Raw genomic sequence first — 25,042 nt, forward strand, 5'->3', positions numbered from 1 at the left:
AGGATGTCCTATTTTGTTTCTGCATTTATTGTTTTCTCCCCTGTATCACATGGTAGTGGGCAGTCAAGTCCAATGCCTGTGGCAGTGTTGCTGTGTCACCTCATTACTATAATGTGCACAAGAGTACCTTGGAGGAAAGCAAAGTGAATGTGTTTTTGTTCCTTTTTCCTATGAGAAACCATTCAGTCTCTGCATCATGAGCAAAAATGGAAATAAGAGAAATTGTTGATTTGATTCAATAGTCTCACTTAACAGGAATATTCTGGTTTTTTTTATCCATTACCAGAATGTAAGCATCGCTGGTAAGTCCAGCATTTATTATCCATCCCTAATTGTCTTTAAAAAGGTGGCGGTGAGCTTCGAATACTTGTTGAGTGGTTTGCTAAGCAAGTGTAGGACTCACATAGGCCAGAACAGGTAAGGATTTCCTTCCCAAAACAATATTAGTGAACCAGATGGGATTTTACAACAATCCCGTAGCTTCATGACCACATTACTGATATTCGCTTTTTATTCTAGAATTTATTCAATTGAATTTAAATTTCCCAGCTGCCCTGGATCCAGGCCTCTGGTTAACTCGTCCAGTGACTTAACCACTAAGCTACTGTACCCTATGTTTTTCTTTTGAAAGTTCTTATGTAGTAGAAGAGGCAATAACAGTTTGTTGATACTGTACTAATGAACAATGGGAATGTTATTTCTGTGGTGCAGTTCTGTTCTAAAAGTTTTCCCTCATAGTATATGTGAGTACTTTGCAAACATTTTTTCACAAAAAGCATGAGGCAACAATAAGATTGCGAAGGTTGGAGAACTGGTTGGCCACCCAAAAGAAACTTATAATTTAACCTTACATGGAAAGTGTTTCTTTAACACTGTGCTCATTTATTTAGATAATTTACAATTGTTGTAACAGAATTATCCAATAATGCACCCAACTATAACCTTTCCTGTCTAATTTCTTCGGGGGAAAATTCCACATTGCTTTGAACACAGCTCTATTTATTGGTTTATTACAGGTTTTATTAATAACAGATTTATTAATACAGGTGGGAAGTATACAGTAAATGGCAGAACCCTTGGGGGTATTGACAGACAGAGAGATCTGGGCGTACAGGTCCACAGGCCACTGAAAGTGGCAACACAGGTGGATAAGGTAGTCAAGAAGGCATACGGCATGCTTGCCTTCATCGGTCGGGGCATAGAGTATAAAAATTGGCAAGTCATGCTGCAGCTGTACAGAACCTTAGTTAGGCCACACTCAGAATATTGCGTGCAATTTTGGTCGCCACACTACTAGAAGGACGTGGAGGCTTTGGAGAGGGTACGTGAGAGGTTTACCAGAATGTTGCCTGGTCTGGAGGGCATTAGCTATGAGGAGAGGTTTGAAAAACTCGGATTGTTTTCACTGGAACGACGGAGGTGGAGGGGCGACATGATAGAGGTTTACAAAGTTATGAGTGGCATGGACAGAGTGGATAGTCAGAAGCTTTTTCCCAGGGTGGAAGAGTCAGTTACTAGGGGGCATAGGTTTAAGGTGCGAGGGGCAAAGTTTAGAGGGGATGTGCGAGGCAAGTTCTTTACACAGAGGGTGGTGAGTGCCTGGAACTTGCTGCCGGGGGAGGTGGTGGAAGCAGGTACGATAGCGACGTTTAAGAGGCATCTTGACAAATACATGAATAGGATGGGAATAGAGGGATACGGTCCCCGGAAGTGCAGAAGGTTTTAGTTTAGACAGGCATCAAGATTGGCGCAGGCTTGGAGGGTCGATTGGCCTGTTCCTGTGCTGTACTGTTCTTTGTTCTTTGTTATTTCTCAGAGGTATCAATAGCTGTTTGCTGAGAAATTTGAAGAAGTATTCTTTGGAAATTTAAGTGGGGGGATAAAGATGGCAATATTATTAAATGAATTATTATACAGTAAGTAGAAATGAAATCTAGGACAAAGAAATTGAAGAACCTACTCACATACTATGCAACAACAGTAACTTAAATATATATAGTGCCTTCGACATTTGTAAAACGTCCCAAGGCATTTCACAGGAGCATTATATAGCTAATATTTGACACCAAATCACAAAAGGAGATATTGAGGCAGATGACCAAAAGCTTGATCAAGAGATAAGTTTTACAGAGGAAAGAGAGGCACAGGGAATGGGGAGGGAATTCCAGAGCTTAGAGGTTAGCAGCTGAAGGCATTCCCACCAATGATGGAGCAGTTAAAATTGGGGATGTTCAAGAGGCTACAATTGGAGGAGAACAGATACCTCAGAGTTGTGGGGCTGGAGAAGATTAGAGAGAGGAGCGAGACCATGGAGGAATTTGAAAGCAAAGATAAGAATTTTAAAATAGAGGCATTACTTAACTGTGAGCCATGTAGGTAAGCAAGCACAGGGGTGATGGGTGAATGGGAATTGGTGCAAGTTAGCACACGGGCAGCAGAGTTTTGGATGACTTCAACTTTGCAGAGGTTAGAACGTGGGAGGATGACCATTGGTACAGTCAAGTCTAGAAGTAATAAAGGCACGGATGAGGCTTTCAGTGGCAGATGACCTGAGCCAGGGACAGAGTCGGGTAATGTTACAGAGGTGGAAGTAGGTGGTCTTAGTGATGGCGTGACTATGTGATTGGAAACTCACCTCAGATTCAAATATGACACCAAGGTTGTGAACAGTCTGGTTCAGTCTCAGACAGTTGCCAGGGAGAGGGTTGGAGTCAGTGCCTAGGGAGCAGAGTTTTTTTTACAGGGACAGAAGACACTGTCTTTGGTCTTTACAATATTTAATTGGAAGAAATTTCTGCTCATCCAGTATTGGATGTTGGAAAAGCAGTCTGATATTTTAGACACAGTTGGAGGGATTGGGTGTGGTGGTGAGGTAGAGCTGGGTGTCCATAAATGTGCATGTGAACACTGATGCTGTGTTTTCAGATCTTGTCGCCGAGAGGTAGCAGGTAGATAAGAAATAGGAGGGTCCAAGGTCCTTGGGGGAAACACCAGAGGTAAGGTTGTGGGAGCAGCGGAAAATGCCATTCCAAGTGATACACTGGCTACAATTCGAAAGGTAAGAATAGAACCAGGCGAGTGCAGTTCCATGCAGCTGGACCACAGTGGAGAGGGATTGGAGGAGGATGGTGTGGTCAACCATGTCAAAGGTTGAAGACAGGGCAAGGAGGGATAGTTTACCTTTGTCACAGTCATGTAGGATGTCATTTGTGACTTTGATGAGAGCTGTTTCGGTACTCTGGCAGGGTAGCAACCTGATTGGGGTGATTTGAACATGGAGTTCTAGGAAAGGTGGGCACAGATTTGGGAGAAGCAAACGTGTTCAAGGACTTTGGAAGATAAAGGGAGGTTGGAGATGGGACAGTAGTTTGCAAGGGCAGTGGGGTCGGGTTGTTTTTTTTTGAGGAGGGATGATATGGCAGATTTGAAGGAGAGAGGGGATAGTACCTGAGGAGAGAGAACCATTAACAATATCAGTTAACATGAGAGCCAGGAAGGGAAATTGGGTGGTCAGCATTTTAGTAGACATAGGGTCGAATGGTCTCTTGAACTGGATGTGTTCAGAAAGGCATGAGGGGAGATAGGAGAGAGACTAGAGATTGATGTGAATTCAGGACTAGGGCAGAGGGGATCCTTAGAGAAATTTCAGCCCACTGATTTGGGGAAGGGAGAGATGAATCAATGGCAGCTGATCAGATAGTCTCAATCTCTGTGACAAATCCATGAGCTCCTTGCATTTGTTGATGAGGTTGGAGGAGCCTGTGGAGAGGGGTTCAAGAAGACTGTTGCAGTAGGGAAGAGAAGCTGGGGTTATCCTTGCATTGTAGGATGATCCTGGAATAGTGAGCACTTTTGGCAGACATGTGCAGAACCCAGCCATGCTTTATGCGGCCTATCCAGATCAGGCAGTGAATGGCTAAACCAGTTGTCTGCCATTTTTATTCAGGTCTGCGTCCCTTGGACTTAGGGGAATGGAGATGAAGACTATGCTGCCAGAATAGCCAGGGCAAGAAAGAATAATGGTTTTATTGAGGACTGTGGCATCAAAAGTGGAAGTAAAGTGTGTTTGAACAGATCAGTAGCTACAGAAATGTCATGATGAATGGAGAGCCAAAAGCTATACAGTTGGGATTTTGAAAGTGCAGTTGTAAGTGAATTGGGATAGAGTTTGTTTTCTAGGGACGGACACAGACAAAGAAGGGTTGGGAGGGGGGAAGGGAACGTAGGCACTCGCTGCTGAGCTCTGAGAAAGCTGTCCAAAAATATCTAACAATCTCTCTGGTGTTGATTTCTCCCATTACATCAATTTCATTCTGGTGCCAGCTATAGGGGATTTTTGGCATCTCGAAACTGTGAAGTCATCAAGCAGGCTGAGCAGCCAATCAGATCGTAGAATACTCAGTGTAAAAAGCTAAAATTCACATCAAATAACTGATTTCCCTGTTGATTGCAGCTGTGAAGGCTGCAACTGCACACCTGTGGAGGAGCTGGGTATCCTCGCTGGCATTTTTTAGATTACTGCAATTAACTCCGTGTGTCTGTATACCAGATGTTGCTGTCAGTTTCACGGAGTAATGTCGGTCAACACTGACAGTTTCTTAAGGCTGGGATAGACAGATTTTTGGGGTCTTGGAATCAAAGGGTATGGCAAGCAGGTGGGAAAGTGGGGTTGAATCCTAAAATCAGCTATGGTCATTTTGAATGGTGGAGCAGGCGTGATGGGCCATATGGTCTACTCCTGCTCCTATTTCTTGTGTTCTTGTGTCATCATTGCAGCTACAAAATCTGGGCCATAGTTTTCTTTTGTGCATTGTGCTGTGGATAGAACATTTTGGATCTACCTCTAGAGCAGTTAATGGATTAGCTAGTAAAAACTCAGTTTGCCATGCAGGGTTTTTTTTTTAAAGTTACACCGTCAGTCCACTCGATCACAATACCTTAAAGTAACCTAGAAGAAGTGAGGGTGGAGATGATGGAAGGGCTTGCCATAATCTTGCAACCTTCCCTAGATGTGCGGAAGGTTCTAGAGGGTTGGAATGTGGCAACTGTAACATCCTTATTGAAAAAAGGATAGTCCTAGCAACAACAGGCTAGTTAGTTTAATATCAGTGGTGGGTAAGGTTTTAGAAACAACAATCGGAAAAAAAATCAACAGGCACTTGGAGAAGTTTGAGTTAATTGAGGATAGCCAGCACAGATTCGTAAAACGCAGATCATGCTTGACTAATCTAATTGATTTTTTTGATGAAGTAATAGAGAAGATTGAAGAAGGAAATGTGATGGATATTGTCTATATGGATTTTAAGAAAGCATTTGATAAAGTATCACATAAAAACCCGGTTAACAATATTGAGGCTCATGGAATAGGATGGTCACTGTCAACTTGGAGAAAAAATTGGCTTAAGGACAGAAAACAGTAGAATTTCAAAATTTGCCAGTGACACCAAACTCGAAAGAGTGGCAAACAGTAAGGATGATATGAATTTCCTGCAACAGGACATCGATAGGCTAACCGAATGGGCAGACAAGTGGCAGATGGAATTTAATACGGACAAGTGTGAGGTGATGCATTTTGGCAAAAGGGATAGAGAGAGGTGATATAGACTTAATGGCACAGTTCTAAAGAGTGTGCAGGAACAGAGGGACCTGGGGATGCATGTCCATCGATCTTTAAAGGTGGCAGGACATATTGAGAGAGTGGAAGCATATGAGATCTTGGGCATCATAAAGTACAAAATATAGAGTACAAAAGCAGGGAAGTTATGCTGAATCTTTATAAAAAGATCTGGTTAGGCCCCAACTAGATTGTTGCATCCAGTTCTGGTTACCATACTTTAGGAAAAATGTGCAAGTCCTTGAGAGGGTGTGGAGGAAATTTACCAGAATGGTTCCAGGGATGGGGGATTTTATTTATCAAGTTAGGTTGGAAAAGCTGGGGTTGTTCTCCTGAAAACAAAGGAGATTGAGGGGAAATTCGGTAAAGGTGTACAAGATTATGACTTGCTTACATAAGGTAGACCAGGTACAAGGGCTGGAGGGCACAGGTTGAAGGTTTTGGGCAAGAGATGCAGGGGGAATATGAAGAACAGGTTTTTTACGCATTGAGTGGTAATGACCTGGAACTCGCTGCCCATGAGGGTGGTGGAAGCGGAAACAATCAATGACTTCTAGAGAAAATTGGATGGGCACTTGAAGGAAATAAACTTGGAAGGTTATGAGGATTGAGCGGGCAAGCGGGACTAATTGGATTGCTCTGCGGAGAGCCGGCATGGACTTGATGGGGTGATATAGCCTCCTATGTTGCAAATGAGTATAATCTCTTAATTTATAGCTAATTGCATATTTTTAGTCTAACCATACAGAACAGCGTTTAGTTTTCTTCTAAAATTTCATCTTTTATCATAATGTATGTGAGAGCTGTATTCAATAGTTTAACAGGCAGATAGAATGGCCTCTTGGTCAAAGGTAATAGAACATGAATAATGTCTTTGGAATGTATCTTGCATCAATTCTTGATCTTTACACACTCTGCCATTGACTCTCAGATGTTATTTTAGTTTCCTGTTGTCATTCTAGTTTGAACAGTAATCTTTCTAGATTGAACAAACTGATGTAAATATAATTTTAGGATATCCTGATGGACTCTAATGTTCTTCCATATTGGTGTGTAAATATTTTTACATTGTAACCAATGCAAGATGATTGAATTGATATTGAAATAATTGTAATTTGCATAACCAAATAAAATAATGTGTCTGATATGAAATAACTATTATAATATTTGATAGAAACTACTTAATCTGTTGTATTTTGGCATCTGTTATTAGTACATAGCAGCATACCCCTGTGTGCCTGCCAAGGTGTCCAAATCTTTTCCAGGAAATCTCCAGTGTAGTTGATTCTAACTGCAATGCACTTCCCCATAATTAATAAAATTAAATAACTGGAATTGATTAGTCAATCCCATGTTCAGAAACATGAAACAAACTAAAAGCAATTACATTACTCTTATGTTCCATGAAACAGAATCTTGAAAAATAAACAATTGTTGGTTGATACTTTGCCAATTTGTTTTTCTCTATTTTCAGGGATGAACAACATCGTGATAGAGATTATCTGCTTGAGCGAAGAGACTTAGCTATAGATTTCATTTTCTGTTTAGTTTTAATAGAAGTTTTAAAACAGGTAAGCTTTCAAAGTACTGCTAGTTTTGTTTTCCATATGCAGCAGGCATTTTAATGGATTATTAGGTGTTCATGCCCCTGCCCCCTCCACAATCCAGTCAGGCCAACAAGCTGCCCATGTAAAAAAGATCTTTGTTATGGAAATAAAATAGAACACAATCTGCTGTATATAAAAGCAGTGGAAGAAGTGGCTTTCTTCATGCGCCACTGAGCATGGAAGAGAAGGAAGATGATATGTGTTCAAATAAATGACTTGTTAATGTTAACCATGAATAAATAATAGCATAATTGTAGATAAATGTTAATTTTAAAAGCTTTCATGGCTACAGAATTCAAAGGATTAAGATGCAATTTATAAAATGACCCTTTGGCAGCACCTTATGTTCTGTAAGTATATCATTTTGTGTTTGTCATTTGTATCATGCAATAATATTTTTATTTACAAAGTTTCATCTATACTGAATCTAATGTTATCATCTAGTTTATACAATCTGTTCACATCATCTTGCACATACTTGGCTTCTGATTCTCTGACTCTGAAGTATTGCATGAACTAGTTACTTAAGAGCCACAGTATATCTGAGGTAGAGAGTTACAGATGAAAAAGGTTATTTTGGCTCAAACTAATTTATCATTTCTTTGTGAATTTGCTTGTAAACTGTTTTTGTTTTATATTTTGTTGGATCGCATCTGTATAGAATTTGAGATTTTTAAAATTAATTTGTTATATTTAATGCCGATCAAGCTTTTCAAATATCCGATATAACTGCTTACTCTTTGCTTTTAATTTTCTTCTTGAGCACACTTTCTATTTTTGTTCAACATTTTGCTTCGTGTCTTCTTTTCAGTTTTCATTATATGCATGTATTTGGTTTCTTTCTCTTTGTCACAGTTTCTGGCATGGTTTTTGTTCATGAAGTTTGTGCTTGCTAAAAAAACTCTTTCCATTTTACACATTCAGTATCAAAACGTAGCATTCCCATGTCCTATAAATGTCCTATAGGCTATCCCTACTCTGCTTCCAAAATGTGTGTTGACCCCAATTTCAGAAGAACATTCATAATGAGCAAGATTTTTTTTTATTTTCCACACCAGACATCCTTGGACCTTTCTGAGCAAAATTGGTAATTTAATTTCAGTTGGGCACAATTTTGTGCTGGAGGCCCATTTCCACAAGAAGATGGATTGATAACTTCAATCCGTTGTTTGACCAGGAGTTGAATTTAGGTTGCTGAGGTGAAAAGCTGTATTTAATATTGCAGCACCTCATCTCCTTTTTATTTCTATGTCTGCATAATGGTCATCTTGTGCAGCTTGTCTGAAGCTTGCTGCTGTTTCTGACCACCATTTGTATCCCATTATCTCTTTCCTGTTACTCTTCAGGTGAGAAATAGTCATCCCATAATTATCCACTATGTCTCTTTTGGCATTCTCCGATATGACCCATGAAGGATCTGTTGCAGCCACACAAATTGCCTCATGCTCTTGTTTTGTCAGTTTTCCCACCCACCATTCCTGCTGGACATTAGTCATCCATTTTGCCCACCTCATTCACTACTGCTCCCTTGGACTCTTAACAGTGAATCAACAATCACCGTCCCTTTCCACATTTCTCCTCTGAATGTCCGTTCACTCGTGAAAGAGATCTGTTCCTTAAAATCCTCATTCTCTACCATCCCCCCAAGCTCAACCTCATGTTTCTCATCAAAATATCCTCACTTCTTTCCTGATTATGTACCAGGTAGCATCTACACCTAGGTAATTTCAATCTCCAGCTCAACTCACCTCTCGTCTGATTTCAGTGCCCTCTGTCTTCTCTCAAGCTTTCCCTCCATATCAACTGTCCTACCTATATTCATGGCCAACTGCTAAGGCCTCTTCTCATGGCCTCTCTACCCCCATGGCCTCCATAGCAGAAAATGCCATCATGGGTTATCTAGCATGGTGGTCAAGAGCCAAAGAGGCTTCAAGGGGATTTAGACAGGCTAAGTGAGGGGGCAAGAACATGGCAGATGAAATATAATGTAGAAGAATGTGAAGTTATCCACTTTGGTAGGAAAAACAGAAATGCTGAGTATCTCTTAAATGGTGAGAGATTGGGAAGTGTTGATGTCCAGAGGGACCTGGGTGTCCTTGTTTATGAGTCACTGAAAAATAACATGCCGGTGCAGCAAGCACTTGGGATGGCAAATGGTATGTTGGTCTTTATTGCAAGAGGATTTGAGGACAGAAATAAAGATGTCTTGTTGCAATTGTCTAGAGCCTTGGTGAGACGGCACCTGGAGTATTGTGTACTGTTTTCGTCTCCTTACCCAAGGAAGGATATATGTGTCAAAGAGGGAACGCAACTAAGGTTCATCAGACTAATTTTACTAGATTTTTCGGCCAACGCAGACATGACGGGCTGAATGGCTTCCTTCTGTGCCAGAACATTTCTATGATTCTAATTCCTGGGATGGCGGGATTGTCCTATGAGGAGAGATTGAGGATGCTGGGTCTGTATTCTCTAGATTTTAGAAGAACAAGAGGTGATCTCAATGAAACATACAAAATTCTGACAGGGCTCAACAGGGCAGATGCAGGAAGGATACTTCCCATGGTTGGAGACATCTAGAACCAGGGGACACAGTCTCAGAATAAGGGGTAGGCTATTTAGGATTCAGATGAGGAGGAATTTCTTGACTCAGAGAGTGGTGATTCTTTGGAATTCTCTACTACAGAGGGCAGTGGAAGCTCAATCATTGAGTATGTTCAAGACAGAGATCGATACCTTTTTAGATATTAAAGGCATCAAGGGATATGGGATAGTGCGGGAAAATGGCATTGAAGTAGAAGATCAGCCATGATCTAGTTGAATGCCGGAGCAGGCTCATGGGCCGAATGGCTGATTCCTCCTATTTCCGGTGTTCCTTTGTTCCTATGTAATCCAGAGGCCTGGATGAATGATTGAGACAAATCCCACCATGCCATCCGGGGAATTTAAATTCAAATTAAATAAATAAATCTGGAATTAAAAAATAGCTAGTATCAGTAATGGTGACTATTACTGCAGAGGTTATGCTGGAACTGTTTAAAACACCAGAGTACTGCATACGGCATTACAGGAAGGATGTGATCGCACTAGAGAGAGTATGGAGGAGGTTTACGAGGATGTTGCCAGGAATGGAGGACTTTAGCTATGAGGAAACATTGGATTAGGCTGAGGTTGTTTTCTTTGGAACAGAGGAGGGTGAAGGGAGATTTAATTCAAGGATATAAAATTATGAGGGGGTAAATAAAGTGGATAGGATATTTCCATTAGAAGAGAGGTCAGTAACCACAGAACATAGATTTTAAAGTAACTCGTAGAAGGATTAGAGGGAGTTGAGAGCGTTTTTCACCTGGAGGATGGTGGGGATCTGGAACTCGCTGCCTGAAAGGGTGGTAGAGGCAAAAACCCTCATCGCATTTTAAAAATGCTTGATAGGCACTTGAAATGCTGTAACCTACAGGGCTACAGACCAAGAGATGGCAAGTGGAATTAGGCCAGATAGCTCTTTTTTGGGCAACACTAACATGATGAGCTGAATGGCCTCATTTTGTGCCATACATTTTCTTTCTTTCTTTGAAATTACTGATTGTTGTTTAAAAAAAAAACACATCTACAACAACAACTTGAGTTAATGTAATAAAATGCCATTTAAAAAAAAAAATGTCAGTCAAGTTAGAAGATGACCAAAAGCTTGATCAAAGTGGTAGGTTTTCAGGAAGGTCTTAGAAAGAGAAAAAGGAGGTAGAGAGGCAGAGAAGTTTAGGGAGAGAATTCCAAAGCTAAGAGCTCAGATAGCTGAAGGCACAGCCACCAATGGCGGACCGATAAAAATCAGGGATGCTCAAAATGCCAGACTTAGAGGAGTGCCGATATTTTTAGGGAGTTGTGGGGTGGAGGAGGTTACAGAGATGGCGAGGGGTGGGCTTTGGAGGAAATTGTAAACAAGGATGAGAATTTTAAATTTGTGGCAGTGCTTAACCAGTTTATGTCAGCGAGCACTGGGGTGATGGGTGAATGGGATTTGGTGCAAGTTAGGACATGGGTACCAGAGATTGGATGACCTCAAGTTTGTGGAGGATAGAAAGTGGGAGGCTGGCCAGAAATGCATTGGAATAGTAAAGTCGAGAGGTAGCAAGAGCATGGATGAGGCTTTCAGCAACAGACGAGTTGAGGGGGGGTGGGGGGTTGGTGGTGTGTTGGAATGGGTTACATTATGGGAGCGTATAAAGGCAGCCTTAGTAATGGCGCAGATATGTGGTTGGAAGCTGATCACGGGATCAAATATATCACCAAGGTTGCAAACAGTTTGGTTCAGCCTCAGACATTTTTCATGGAGACAAATGGAGTTGGTGGTTAGGCAATAGAGTTTGTAGTGGAGACTAAAGCCTTGGATGGCTCAATATTTAATCGGAGGAAATTTCTGCTCATCCAGTTGTTGGACAAGCGTCTGAAAATTTAGAGACAGCAGAGGGGTCGAGAGAGGTGGTGGTGAGGTAGAGCTGGTGTCATCAATGTACTTGTAGAAACTGAAGTGTTTTCGGATGATGTTGCTGAGAGGCCGCATGTAGATGGGCAATAGAAGGGAACCAAGGATAGATCCTGGGGGGACACTGGAGGTAATGGTGTGAGAGTATGAAGAGAAGCCATTGCAGGTGATTCTCTGGCTGTGCTTAGATAGATATGGATATAACCAGATGAGTGAAGTCCCACCCAGTTGGGTGATGGTGCAGAGACATTTGAGATGAATGGTATGATTAATTGTGTCAAAGGCTGCAGGCAGGTTGGGAAGGACAAGTAGGGATAGTTTACCTTTGCCACAGTCACAGAGGATGTCATTTGTGACCAGTTCACGAATGTCCTTTAAGAAAGGAACTTTGCCCTTCTTGCCTGGTCTGGCCTATATGTAACTGCAGAACCATAGCAGGGTGCAATGGCCTAGAAAACCACTCAGTTGTATTCAAGAGGGTGATTCACCACCGCCTTCTCAAGGGCAACTAGGGAAGGGCAATAAATGCTGGCCTTGCCAGTGAAGCCCAGCCCATGAACGGTTAAAATAATAATCTTCAATCACTTAATTGCATCTCTCAGCTTCCACACACCCCTACTTCCTTCTAACTCCACTTCCCATGGGGTCCACCTTGTAAAATAAAACTCTTCCCCAAGACATTCACTGCCGCAATTTTAAAATTCCAAAAATTCCAACTGCCTAACCTTTGATCTTTTGTTTGTCACAATTGTTCTGCATCTGTCAATCTGCTCAATCATTCCCTCACCTCCACCTTTGATGTTCCTGTCCACAGTAAAACTCTTAGTTTCTTCTAGCCCGGTCATGCCTGCTGGTCTGGCATCAATCTTTGCTTTGTCAAGTCCGAAGTGCTCACTGTCACCACACTAAGTGGGATAGACAAAGAACAAATCTAGCAGCTCAAAACTGGGCATCCAGGAGGTAGTAAACTTCATCAGCAGCAGCAGAATTGTATTCCACCACAATCTGTTTGTAACCTGATGGCCCAGCATATCCTTCACTCCTCCATTTCCATCAAGCCTGATGAGCAACCCTGGTTCAATGGGGAGCATAGAAGTGCATGCTTGGAACAGCACATCATCTTTCGACTGGGCACTTAACAGCCTTCCGGACTCGACATTGGGGTCAACAATTTTAGATCATAATCTCTGACCCCATTTTGTTTTCCTTTTTAGCGTTTTTTTTCTCTGGTTTGTTTTTTCCCCCCCACCCTTTTTTCCTTAATCTCTTTCCTTTGTGTTTGGATGGCTGCTATGCTGTAATTTACACCTCATCCACATACATCTTTTGTTTCTTCATTTGTCCCATTACTACCCATTTTGGCTTTGTACCTTGAAACCTTTTGTCATTTAATGTCTCCTGCTCTCCACCCTATCACAGACCTTCCCTTTTGTTCTTCTTTTCCAACACCCCCCAGTCCTCCCCTTTCACTTGCTCATAACCGATTACAATTCATCCGAACTGGCAAAAGTTAGAAAGGTCACAAAGACCTGAAACATTAACTCTATTTTTCTCTCCACAGTTGCTGCCTGACCTGCTGAGTATTTCCAGCATTTTCTGTTTTTCTTTCAGATTTCCAGCATGAGCAGTATTTTGCTTTTGTGAGATACTATAAATGGAGCTGTGATCCCACAAACAATGAATCAACAACTTATATTTATATAGCGCCTTTAACATTTAAAAAAAAATCCCAAAGTGCTTCACAGGAGTGTTATTGAACAAAATTTGGCACCAAGCCACATAAGATATTAGGGCATAGAAACATAGAAAATAAGAGCAGGAGTAGGCCATTCGGCCCTTTGAGCCTGCTCTGCCATTCATTATGATCATGGCTGATCATCCAACTCAGTAACCTGTTCCCACTTTCGCCCCATGCCCTTTGATCCCATTAGACCCAAGAGCTATATCTAACTCCTTCTTGAAAATATACAATGTTTTGGCCTCAACTGCTTTCTGTGGTAGCGAATTCCACAGGCTCACCACTCTCTGGGTGAAGAAATTTCTCCTCATCTCAGTCCTGAAAGGTTTACCCAGTATCCTTAGATTATGACCCCTGGTTCTGGACTCCCCCACCATTGGGAACATCCTTCCTGCATCTACCCTGTCAAGTCCTGTTCGAATTTTGTAGGTTTCTATGAGATTCCCCCCTCACTCTTCTGAACTTCAGCGAATATAATCCTAACCGGCTCAATCTCTCCTTGTATGTCAGTCCCGCCATCCGAGGAATCAGTCTGGTAAACCTTCACTGCACTCGCTCTATAGCAAGAACATCCTTCCTCAGATAAGGAGACCAAAAATGCACACAATATTCCAGGTGTGGCCTCACCAAGGCCCTGTGTAATTGCAGCAAGCCATCTCTGCTCCTGTACTCGAATCCTCTCGCCAAGAAGGCCAACATACCGTTTGCCTTTTTTACCGCCTTTTGGACCTGCATGCTTACCTTCAGCGACTGGTGTATGAGAACACCCAGTTCTCGCTGCAAATTCCCCTCTCTCAGTTTATAGCCATTCAGATAATCTTCCTTCCTGTTTTTGCTACCAAAGTGGATAACCTCACATTTATCCGCATTTTTCTGCATCTGCCATGCATTAGCCCACTCACTCAACTTGTCCAAATCACCCTGAAGTCTCTCTGCATCCTCCTCACAACTCACCCTCCCACCCAGTTTTGTGTCATCTGCAAATTTGGAGATATTACATTTAGTTATCTCATCTAAATCATTAATATATATTGTGAATAGCAGGGGTCCTAGCACTGCTCCCTGCGATACCCCACTAATCACTGCCTGCCATTCGGAAAAAGACCCATTTATCCTTATTCTTGTTTCCTGTCTGTCAACCAATTTTCTATCCATCGCAATACACTACCCTCAATCCCATGTGCTTTAATTTTACACGCTAATCTCTTATGTGGGAACTTAGTCAAAAGCCTTCTGAAAGTCCAAATAAACCACATCCACTGGCTCCCCCTCATCAACTCTACTAGTTACATCCTCGAAGAATTCTAATAGATTTGTCAAGCATGATTTCCCTTTTGTAAATCCATGCTGACTCTGTCCGATTCTACCACTGTTCTCTAAGTGCTCTGCTATAAAATCTTTGACAATGGACTCTAGAATTTTCCCCACTACTGACGTCAGGCTGTCTGGTCTATAATTCCCTGTTTTCTCTCTACCTCCCTTTTTAAATAGTGGGGTTACATTGGCTACCTTCCAATCTGTAGGAAGTGTTCCAGAGTCTATAGAATCTTGTAAGATGACCACCAATGCATCCACTATTTCTAGGGCCATTTCCTTAAGTACTCTCGGATGCATACCGTCAGGCCCTGGAGATTTATCGGCCTTCAATCCCATCAATTTCCCCAACACCATTTCTCTACTGATACTGATTTCCTTCAGTTCCTCTCTCTCACTAAGCCCTGTGTTCCCCAACATTTCTGGTACGATATTTGTGTCTGCCTTTGTGAACCAAAGTATGCATTTAGTTGGTCAGCCATTTCTTTGTTCCCCATGATAAATTCCCCTGTTTCTGACTGTAAGGGACCTACATTTGGCTTCACCAATCTTTTTCTCTTCACATACCCATAGAAACTTTTACAGTCAGTTTTTAATGTTCCCCGCAAACTTGCTCTCGTACTCTATTTTCCCCTTCTTAATCAATCCCTTGGTCCTCCTTTGCTGAATTCTAAACTGCTCCCAATCCTCAGGTCTGTTGTTTTTCTGGCAAATTTATATGCCTCTTCCTTGGAGCTAATGCATATCATCAAAAGCTTGGTCAAGGAGGTAGGTTTAAGGAGCGTCTTAAAGGAGGAATGGAATTCCAGAGCTTAGGGCCTTGGCAGCTGAAGACATGGCCACCAATGGTGGAGCAATTAATATCAGGGATGCTCAAGAGGCCAGGAGTACTGATATCTTGGAGGTTTGTAGTGCTGCAGGAGATTACAGAGATTAGGTGAGGCTATGGAATGAGGCACTTGAGGTATTGCTTAACCAGTAGCCAGTGTCCATCAGCAAGCGCAAGGATGATGGGTGAACAAGACTTGGTACAAGTTTGGACATAGGCAGCACAGTTTTGAATTATCTGAAGTTTTTGAAGGGTACAACGTGGGAGGCTGGCCAGGAGTGCATTGGAATAGTCAAGTCCAGAAGTAACAAAAGCATGATTGAGGGTTTCAGCAGCAGATCAGCCGAGTTTGGCAATGTCATGGAGGTGAAAATGGTGGTCTTGGTAATGGCACAAACATGTGGTCAGAAGCTCATCTTGGTTAAATATGATACCGAGGTTGTGAACAGTCTGGATCAGCCTCAGAGAAGGATGGAGTTGGAGACCAGGGAACAGATTTTGTGGCGGGGTCTGAAGACACAGGCTTTGGTGTTCCCAATATTTAACTGGAGAAAATTTCTGCTCATCCGGAACTGAATGTTGGCCACACAGTCTGGCAATCTAGAGACAGTGAAGGGATTGAGAGAGGTGGTGGTGAGGTAAAGCTGGGTGTCGTCAGTGTAAATGTGGAAACTGACATGCTTTTTGCGTGATGTCAGCGAGGGGTGGCAAGTAGATGAGAAAAAAGAGGGGACCAAGCGTATATCCTCAGGGTACACCAATAGTGCAGGAATAAGAAAAGCCATTGCAGGTGATTCTCCGACCACAACTGGATAGATAAGAATGGAACCAGGCGAGTACAGTCGCACCCAGCTGGACAAGGGTAAAAGAAAGACTTGCATTTATATAATGCTTTACACAACCACTGGATGTCCCAAACCACTTTACAGCCAATTAAGTACTTTTGAAGTAAAAACAAGAAATGCTAGAACCACTCCGCAGGTCTGGCAGCATCTGTGGAAAGAGAAGCAGAGTTAACGTTTCGGGTCAGTGACCCTTCTTTCCAGCATCCGCAGTATTTTGCTTTTATTTAAGTACTTTTGAAGTGTAGTCACTGTTGAATTGTAGGAAATGCAACAGCTAATGTACACACAGCAAACTCCCACAAATTGCATTGTGATAATGACCAGATAATTTGTTTTTGTGATGTTGATTAAGGGATAAATATTGGCCAGCACATTGGGGAGATCTTTTACGTCCAGCTGAGAGGGCAAATGGGGCCTCGGTTTAATGTCTCATCTGAAAGATGGCACCTCTGACAGTGCAGCACTCCCTCAGTACTGCACTGGCTTGTCAACCTGGATTGTTCAGCTCAAGTCCTGGAGTTGGACTCGAACCCACACCTCCTGAGTTGGAGGTGAGAGCGCTCCCAACAGAGCCATGGAGAGGCATTGGAGGAGGATGGTGTGGTCAACTGTGACAAAGGCTGCAAACAGGTCAAAAAGGATGAGGAGGGATAGTGTACCTTTGTCACAGTCAGATAAGATGCTATTTGTGGCTTGAAGAGAGCTGTTTAGGTACTGTGGAAGGGACAGAAAACTTATTGGAGAGAATCAAACATGATGTTCTTGGCATGATGGGCATGGATTTGGGAGGTGACAGCACATTTAAGGACTTGGGAAAGGAAAAGGAGGTTGAAGATGGGGCAGTAGTTTCAAGGACAGGGATGTCGAGGGTTTTTTTGAGGTGACTTGTGATGACTGCAGATTTGAAGGAGAGGGGGACAGTACCTGAGGAGAGGGAACCATTAACAGCTAACATGGGAACCAGATCAGGTCAAAGCTCTTCATTCCTGCCACAGCCAGTTGGTTGAAAATGGTGGTGGACAATTAAGCAACTAATGGGAGGAGGAAGTTCCATGAGCATATCAATCCTCAATAATGATGGAGCCCAGAGCGTGTGCAAAAGACAAGGCTGAACCATTCACAGTCGTCTTCAGCCAGAAGTGCTGAGAAGATTCTTCTTCTCAGCCTCCTCCTGAGATCCCTACCATTATAGATGCCAATGTTCAGCCAATTTGATTCTCTCCACTTGATACCAAGTAATGGCTGAGCAGACTGGACAAATGAGAGAAAGATTGCATTTATATAGTGCTTTTCAGGACATCAGGACTTTATAGCCAATTATGTACTTTTGAATTGTTGTCACTGTTGTAATGTAGGGAATGTACAGCCAATTTGTGCACAGTGAGGTCCCACAAACAGCAATCTGATGAATGCCAGATAATCGGTTTTAGTGATGCTGGTTGCGGATAAATATTGGCCAGGACAGTGGCAAAATGCCCCTGCTCCTCTTCAAAATAGTGTCATGGGATCTTTTGCGTCCACCTAAGAGGGTAGACAGGGCCTCATTTAACGTCTCATCCAAAGGACGGCACCTCCGACCTTGCAGCGCACTCTCAGATTTGCACAGGAATATCAGCCAAGGTTTTGTGCTCAAGTCTTTGAAATGGGACTTGAATCCACGGTCTTTTAACTGGGTGAGAGTGCTACCATCTGAGCCATGGCTGACACAGCAAAGGCAATGGAGCCTTAACAACATCTCGACTGTCGTACTGAAGACCTGTGCTACAAAACTAACCAGGCTTCTAGCCAAGCTATTCCATTACAGCTACTGCCATCTATCCAATGGTGTGAAAAATTGCCCAGGCATGTTCCGTCTAATTACCGCACCATCGTTCAACCATTGGCAAAATAATGGAAGGTTTGTCAACAGTGCCATGTCGTACCACTTCCTAATCAGTAGCATGCTTGCCGATTCTCAATTTGGGCTCTGCCAGGTCACTCAGCTCCAAGCATAGACACAAAACTGAATTAGAAAGCTGATGTGAATCTGACTGCCCTTGATTTTAAGGCAGCATTCGACCGAGTATAGCATCAAGGAGCCCATCACAAGGCCAGCCTACTTTGACCTCTGTGGTATTGCCCGCCTTTGTCCCTACCTAAGCCATCTACTGCCAAAACCCTCACCTATGCTTTTGTCACCTTCAGACTGAACTCTTCCAAATCTCCCTTGGTGGCTCTCTCTCACTCTCCATAAACTTCCATTCATCCAAAACTCTGCTGCCCACATCTTATCCTGCATTAAATTCTACTCACCCATCAGCCTTCAGCTGTCTTGGTCCTGAGCTTTGGAATTTGCTCCCTTGGTCAACCCTCCTAATATTTCCTCCTTCTCTGTGTCAATTTTTCTCTGAAGCATTTTGGGATTTTTTTTCTATGTTAATGGTGCTATATAAATGTAAGTTGTTACTTCCATACTAGTAGTGTTCTGCGTAAAAGTTGTACCTCACTTTTTATTTTAGCAAGATCAGAAATGACTACAACCTATGGAATTAATATGTATATTTTAACTTCTATTAAGTTCATTTAAATTATTTTTTGAAAACAATCAGTCAAAATGATAACAGACTCGGGCAACTTAATGCGAGCTCTGCCACACGACAAAAAACTTTACATTTGTGGAAATGAGACTTCATCATTTCCAGTCATGTGTTTTTTGCTATATTGATCGCTGTCATTTATTTAAAAAATGTACGCACAATATGTACTGTAGCACTAAACCCATTAGTAGTACAATATTTTTTGCAGCCCGAAGTGCCTTTCACTTTCATCTAGATTTGAAGTAGAAGTGTCTAAAATACTGGTGTTCAGAAGAGATGGGATAAACATTTAATATCACCTTTTTTTAGAAAACGTGAGGAGTTGGGAAGGAGTGAGTTTTTTGATGTATCGTCTTAAACTGGAACTCATTGAAGCTTAGATGTTAGATTTATAGGGGAATGAGGAAAGTACATTTTCAACGGTTCCTTGTAGCAGCAAAACATACTAGGTTTACCTGCAGTTTAAAAACATGTATTGCATAATTATGCTTGTGTTAATTGCTTTACAGATTCCTCTTCATCCAGTGCCAGATACTTTAGTACATGAAGTTCTGAACTTGGCTTTTAAGCACTTTAAACACAGGGAAGGGTAAGTTGGCTCTTTGTCTTTTCACAAATGCCTTCACGATAGTGTAATATGTGTACATAAAAGTTTGTGGTTGCTGACTGAAATGTTGTGCTTTGCCAATATTCTACATTAAACGCTCATTAACCATGCAAGGTGAGTTATTTTTTAACTGATCTGTGGAATTCTGCAGTGAAGAATGTTCCCTGACTTAATACCCATTCAGTTATAATGCCATTGACTGGTTTAAAAAGTTTCAAGAATAAGTTAGGGAAAGAACACTGAGTTATGAAGGGAGATTAGGAGGGGTCACTAAAAACAGTGGTATAGAAAAGGGAGGAGAGATGACCACAAAGCTGGGGTTGGAGGGCCGGAGAGTGTGGGAGGGGATCTAGGGCTTGAGGACATTTCAGAGATGGTATGAGGCAGGACTGTGGAGAGATTTGTAGCCAAGGGCATTTTAAACCTAGTGTGTTGTAAAACAAAGAACCAGTGTAGATCAACAATTATGGGGTGGGTGATGGGCGTGGGACTTCCTACAGGGCAGGAAATGTCAGCGGAGCTTAGGGAAAATTGGGAATTTTTGAAGGTGGAAATGAGAGGCCAGCAAGGAGAATATTTATTAATTGAATAATTGAGTCTAGAGTTGACAAAAGCATAGATGGATTTTATTGGCAGAGGAGCTGAGGCAAGGATAGAGATGGGTTTTGTTGCGGAGGCAGAAATATATGATCTTTTTAAATTTATTTTTATTTATTTATTTAGAGATACAGCACTGAAACAGGCCCTTCGGCCCACCGAGTCTGTGCTGACCAACAACCACCCATTTATACTAATCCTACATCAATTCCAGATTCCCTACCACATCCCCACCATTCTCCTACCACCTACCTACACTAGGGGCAATTTACAATGGCCAATTTACCTATCAACCTGCAAGTCTTTGGCTGTGGGAGGAAACTGGAGCACCCGGTGGAAACCCACGCGGTCACAGGGAGAACTTGCAAACTCTGCACAGGCCGTACCCAGAACTGAACCCGGGTCGCTGGAGCTGTGAGGCTGCGGTGCTAACCACTATGCCACTGTGCCGCCCCATCTTGATGATGGATAAAATGTGGGTGGGCTTAACTTGTACATAGGCTGCATTTTACTTCATGCTACAATTTGCAATATCTCTGTTTGATGGTGGTAACACAAAGTTCAGGCTGAGCAAGGTGAAGAGATAATAAATTGACATGGCACTGATCCTACAATACTGAATGAGCCAATTTCATGCCTCCCTTCCTCTTGTCTATCAAGCATCAGTTTCACCTCGTTGGTCAGCAAGGAGAGCAGCATTCTGTAATACTGCTCTTGTGATTCATTAATTACTCTTTCAGATACCTATTTTTCTACTTGCCTATTTCTCATAAGAACATAAGAGCATAAGAAATAGGAGCAGGAGAGACCACATGGCCCGACGAGCCTGCCCTGCCATTTAATATGATCATGGCCGATCTTGGGTTTCAATTCAACTTTCCTGTCCGCTCTCTATATCCCTTGATTCCCTGAGAAACCAAAAACTGTCTATCCCAGCCTTAAATATCTTCAACGATAGAGCATCCACTACCTTCTGGGGTAGAGAATTCCAAAGATCCACACCCTTGAATGAAGAAATTTCTCCCCATCTCAGTCCTAAATAATCAGCCCCATATCCCGAGATTGTGCCCCCATGTTGCAGATCCTGCCCCCACAGTGGAAACAATGTTTCAATGAGATTACCTCATTGGCTCTCATACTGTAGGTAAATATCATTCTGCATGAAAAAGTGCTTTTTTGTTCATGATTAAGACTTGTACCTAGGTTATTATCTCTTAATTCCATTGTTCCTGCGATTGTAGGTTGATGGGTTGCCAGAACATAATTAAAGGTTTGTTCTTTAGTATCAAGCAGGAATATTTTGCAAGACGTATTTGAAAATTCCCAAGTTCTTCCCTTACACCTGAACAGCCTAAACAGTGTACTTTATAATGCAGATCAAGGATCTATTTTGATACTAGTTAACCCAGTGCTGTTGTAAATGTCACATTTTAACTTTGACAGGCATCAGGTAGCTTGTTCTGCGCTTCTCAGTTTTGTTTACAATGTGATCAAAACAGATTTGGAGGAGATAGATAGCACTAGAGTAGGGAATAGTAAGTGATTAGATAGGATCAGAGTAAGGGAGAAAGTAATAAAGTCTGAATCAGGGTTAATGTGCATGTATGTGAATGCACAGAGTGTGGTTAATAAGACTGGTGAGGTACAGCCGCAGATTGCCATGTGGAAATATGATGTTGTGTCTAAAACAGAGACCTGACTCAAAGAAGGGCAGGACTGGGTGTTAAATATACCTTGGTGCAAGGTGTTCAGGGAAGATAGGAAAGGGAAAAAGGGGGAGAGGTGGCGGTATTGATAAAGGAAAGCATTGCAGTGCTGGAGAAAAAGGATGTCCCAGAGGGGTCGAGGACAGAATCAATTTGGCTAGAGCTAAAGAACAAAAAAGGTGCAGTTACATTGCTCAGTGTTGTCTATAGGTCACCAGCCAGTGGGAAGGATGTGGAGGAACAAATTTGCAAGGAAGTTACAGAGAGGTGCAAAAATGATAGGGTAGTTATAATGAGGGACTTTAATTATCCAAACAAGACTGGGATAATGGTAGTGTAAAGTGCAGTGAGGGGCAAGAGTTCCTCGAGTGTGTTCAGGAAAATTTTCTACAACAGTATGTTGCTAGTCCAATGCGAAAGAAGGCACTGCTAGACCTGGTTCTTGGGAATGAGGTGGGCCAAGTGGATCAAGTATCAGTAGAAGAGCATTTAGGAGATAGTGATCATTGTATCATAAGGTTTAGGCTTAAAGGAAAAGGACAAAGAGCAATCTAGGGTAAGAATAATTAACAGTGGAAGGCCAACTTCAATAGGGTAAGAATGGAACTGGGGCAAATAAATTGGAGTCAAAAGCTGGCAGGAAAACCGGTAGATGAACAATGGGCTACCTTCAAAGAAGAGATCGTTTGGGCATAGTCAAGGTATGTTCCCTCGAAGGGGAAAAGTGGGGCAAACACATCCAGAGCTCCCTGGATGACAAAAGAGGTAGAGATTAAGATAAAGAAGAAAAAGTGTGCTTATTTTATTTTATTTAGAGATACAGCACTGAAACAGGCCCTTCGGCCCACCGAGTCTGTGCCAACCAAGAACCACCTATTTATACTAACCCTACAGTAATCCCATATTCCCTACCACTACCTACACTAGGGGAAATTTACAATGGCCAATTTACCTATCACCTGCACCCGGCGAAAACCCATGTGGTCACAGGGAGAACTTGCAAACTCCGCACAGGCAATACCCAGAATTGAACCCGGGTCCCTGGAGCTGTGAGGCTGCGGTGCTAGCCACTGTGCCAGGTTGAAAATACAATTGAGAACCAGGCTGAATATAGAAGGTCCAGAGGGGAAAGTGAGGAATAAGAGAAGTAAAGAGAGAGCATGAAAAGAGACTGGCAGCCAGCATTAAAGAAAATTCCAAAGTTTTCTATAGGTATATAAATAGTAAAAGGAGGAGTGGAGCTGATTAGGGACCAGAAAGGGGATTTGTACATGGAGGCAGAGGGCAAAGCTGAGGTATTGAATACTTTGCATCTGTCTTTACCAAGGAAGAAGATGCAACCCAGGAAATGTTTTTAGAGCAGTTAAGTCAGACACTAGAGGGGTTTAAAATTGATAAAGAGAAAGTATTAGATAGGTTGTCTGTATTTAAAGTGGATAAAGCACCAGGACCAGATGAGATACATCAAAGGATACTGAGGGAAGTGAGGGTGGAAATCACAGAGAAACTGACCATAATTTTTCAGTCTTCCTTAGACTCCGGGGGTGGTGCCAGAGGACTGGAGAATTTCAAATGTTCCCTTGTTGAAAAAAGGGTATAAAGCAACGAAAGGCCAGTCAGTTTAACTTTGGTGATGGGAAAACTTGTAGAAAAAATAATTCGGGACAAAATCAATAGTCACGTGGACAAATACGAGTTAATTAAGGAAAGCCAGCAAGGATTTCTTAAGGGAAAATCATGTTTAACTAACTTGCTGGAGTTTTTTGAGGAGGTAACAGAGAGGGTTGATGAGGGCAATGCTGTTGATGTGGTGTACATGGACTTTCAAAAGGCGTTTGATACAGTTCCACACAACAGACTTGTGAGCAAACTTGTAGCTCATGGAATAAAAGGGATGGTAGCAACATGGATATGAAATTGGCTGAGTGATAGTAAACAAAGAGTAGTGGTTAATGGATGTTTTTCGATCTGGAAAAAGATTTTTAGTGGCGTTCCCCAGGGGTCAGTGTTGGGACTCTTGCTTTTCCTGATATATATTAATGACCTAGACCTTGGTGCACAGGGCACAATTTCAAAGTTTGGAGATGATATGAAACTTGGAAGCATTGTGAACTGTGAGGAGGATAGCGTAGAACTGCAAAAGGACATAGACAAGTTGGTGTCCCCCCCCCCCCCCCCCGGCTGCGCGTCCCCCTTCCCGCTGCGAGTCCCCCCCCCCCCCCCCCCCCCTGCTGCGTCTCTCTCCCCTTCCCCCACCCCCCCGTTGCATCTCTCTCCCCTCCCCTCTCCCCCCCACCGCTGCGTCTCTCTCACACCCCCCCCCCCCCCGGCTGCGTCTCTCTCCCCCCCCCCCCCCCCCCCGGCTGCGTCTCTCTTCCCCCCCCCCCCCCCCACCGGCTGCGTCTCTCTCCCCCACCCCCCCCCCCCCCCCCCCCCCCGCTGCGTCTCTCTCCCCTCCCCCCCCCCCGCTGCGTCTCTCTCCCCCCCCCCCCGCTGCGTCTCTCTCCCCCACCCCCGCTGCGTCTCTCTCCCCCCCCCCGCTGCGTCTCTCTCCCCCCCGCTGCGTCTCTCTCCCCCCCGCTGCGTCTCTCTCCCCCCCCCGCTGCGTCTCTCTCCCCCCCGCTGCGTCTCTCTCCCCCCCCCGCTGCGTCTCTCTCCCCCCCGCTGCGTCTCTCTCCCCCCCCGCTGCGTCTCTCTCCCCCCCGCTGCGTCTCTCTCCCCCCCCCGCTGCGTCTCTCTCCCCCCCCCCCCGCTGCGTCTCTCTCCCCCCCCCGCTGCGTCTCTCTCCCCCCCCCCCCGCTGCGTCTCTCTCCCCCCCCCCCCGCTGCGTCTCTCTCCCCCCCCCCGCTGCGTCTCTCTCTCTCCCCCCCCCCCCCGCTGCGTCTCTCTCCCCCCCCCCCCCCCGCTGCTTCTCTCTCCCCCCCCCCCCGCTGCGTCTCTCTCCCCCCCGCTGCGTCTCTCTCCCCCCCGCTGCGTCTCTCTCCCCCCCGCTGCGTCTCTCTCCCCCCCCCGCTGCGTCTCTCTCCCCCCCCCGCTGCGTCTCTCTCCCCCCCCCCCCGCTGCGTCTCTCTCCCCCCCCCCGCTGCGTCTCTCTCCCCCCCCCCCCGCTGCGTCTCTCTCCCCCCCCCC

General features: G+C 43.6%; 1 protein-coding gene across 12 annotated transcripts in view; it reads left to right on the plus strand.

Annotated features, from left to right (window-relative positions):
- The window catches only part of fryl (furry homolog, like), a 655,772-nt gene that overhangs the window by 281,273 nt on the left and 349,457 nt on the right, over window positions 1-25,042 (plus strand). For all 12 annotated transcript variants that reach the window (XM_068035582.1, XM_068035639.1, XM_068035630.1 and 9 more), the window contains 2 exons: window positions 7,089-7,185; window positions 19,513-19,592. In XM_068035582.1, coding sequence (XP_067891683.1) covers window positions 7,089-7,185; window positions 19,513-19,592 — 177 coding nt within the window. The remainder of the gene's footprint in view (window positions 1-7,088; window positions 7,186-19,512; window positions 19,593-25,042) is intronic.

The sequence above is a fragment of the Heterodontus francisci genome, chromosome 1, assembly GCF_036365525.1.
Source record: "Heterodontus francisci isolate sHetFra1 chromosome 1, sHetFra1.hap1, whole genome shotgun sequence".
NCBI classification, from domain to species: Eukaryota; Metazoa; Chordata; class Chondrichthyes; order Heterodontiformes; family Heterodontidae; genus Heterodontus; species Heterodontus francisci.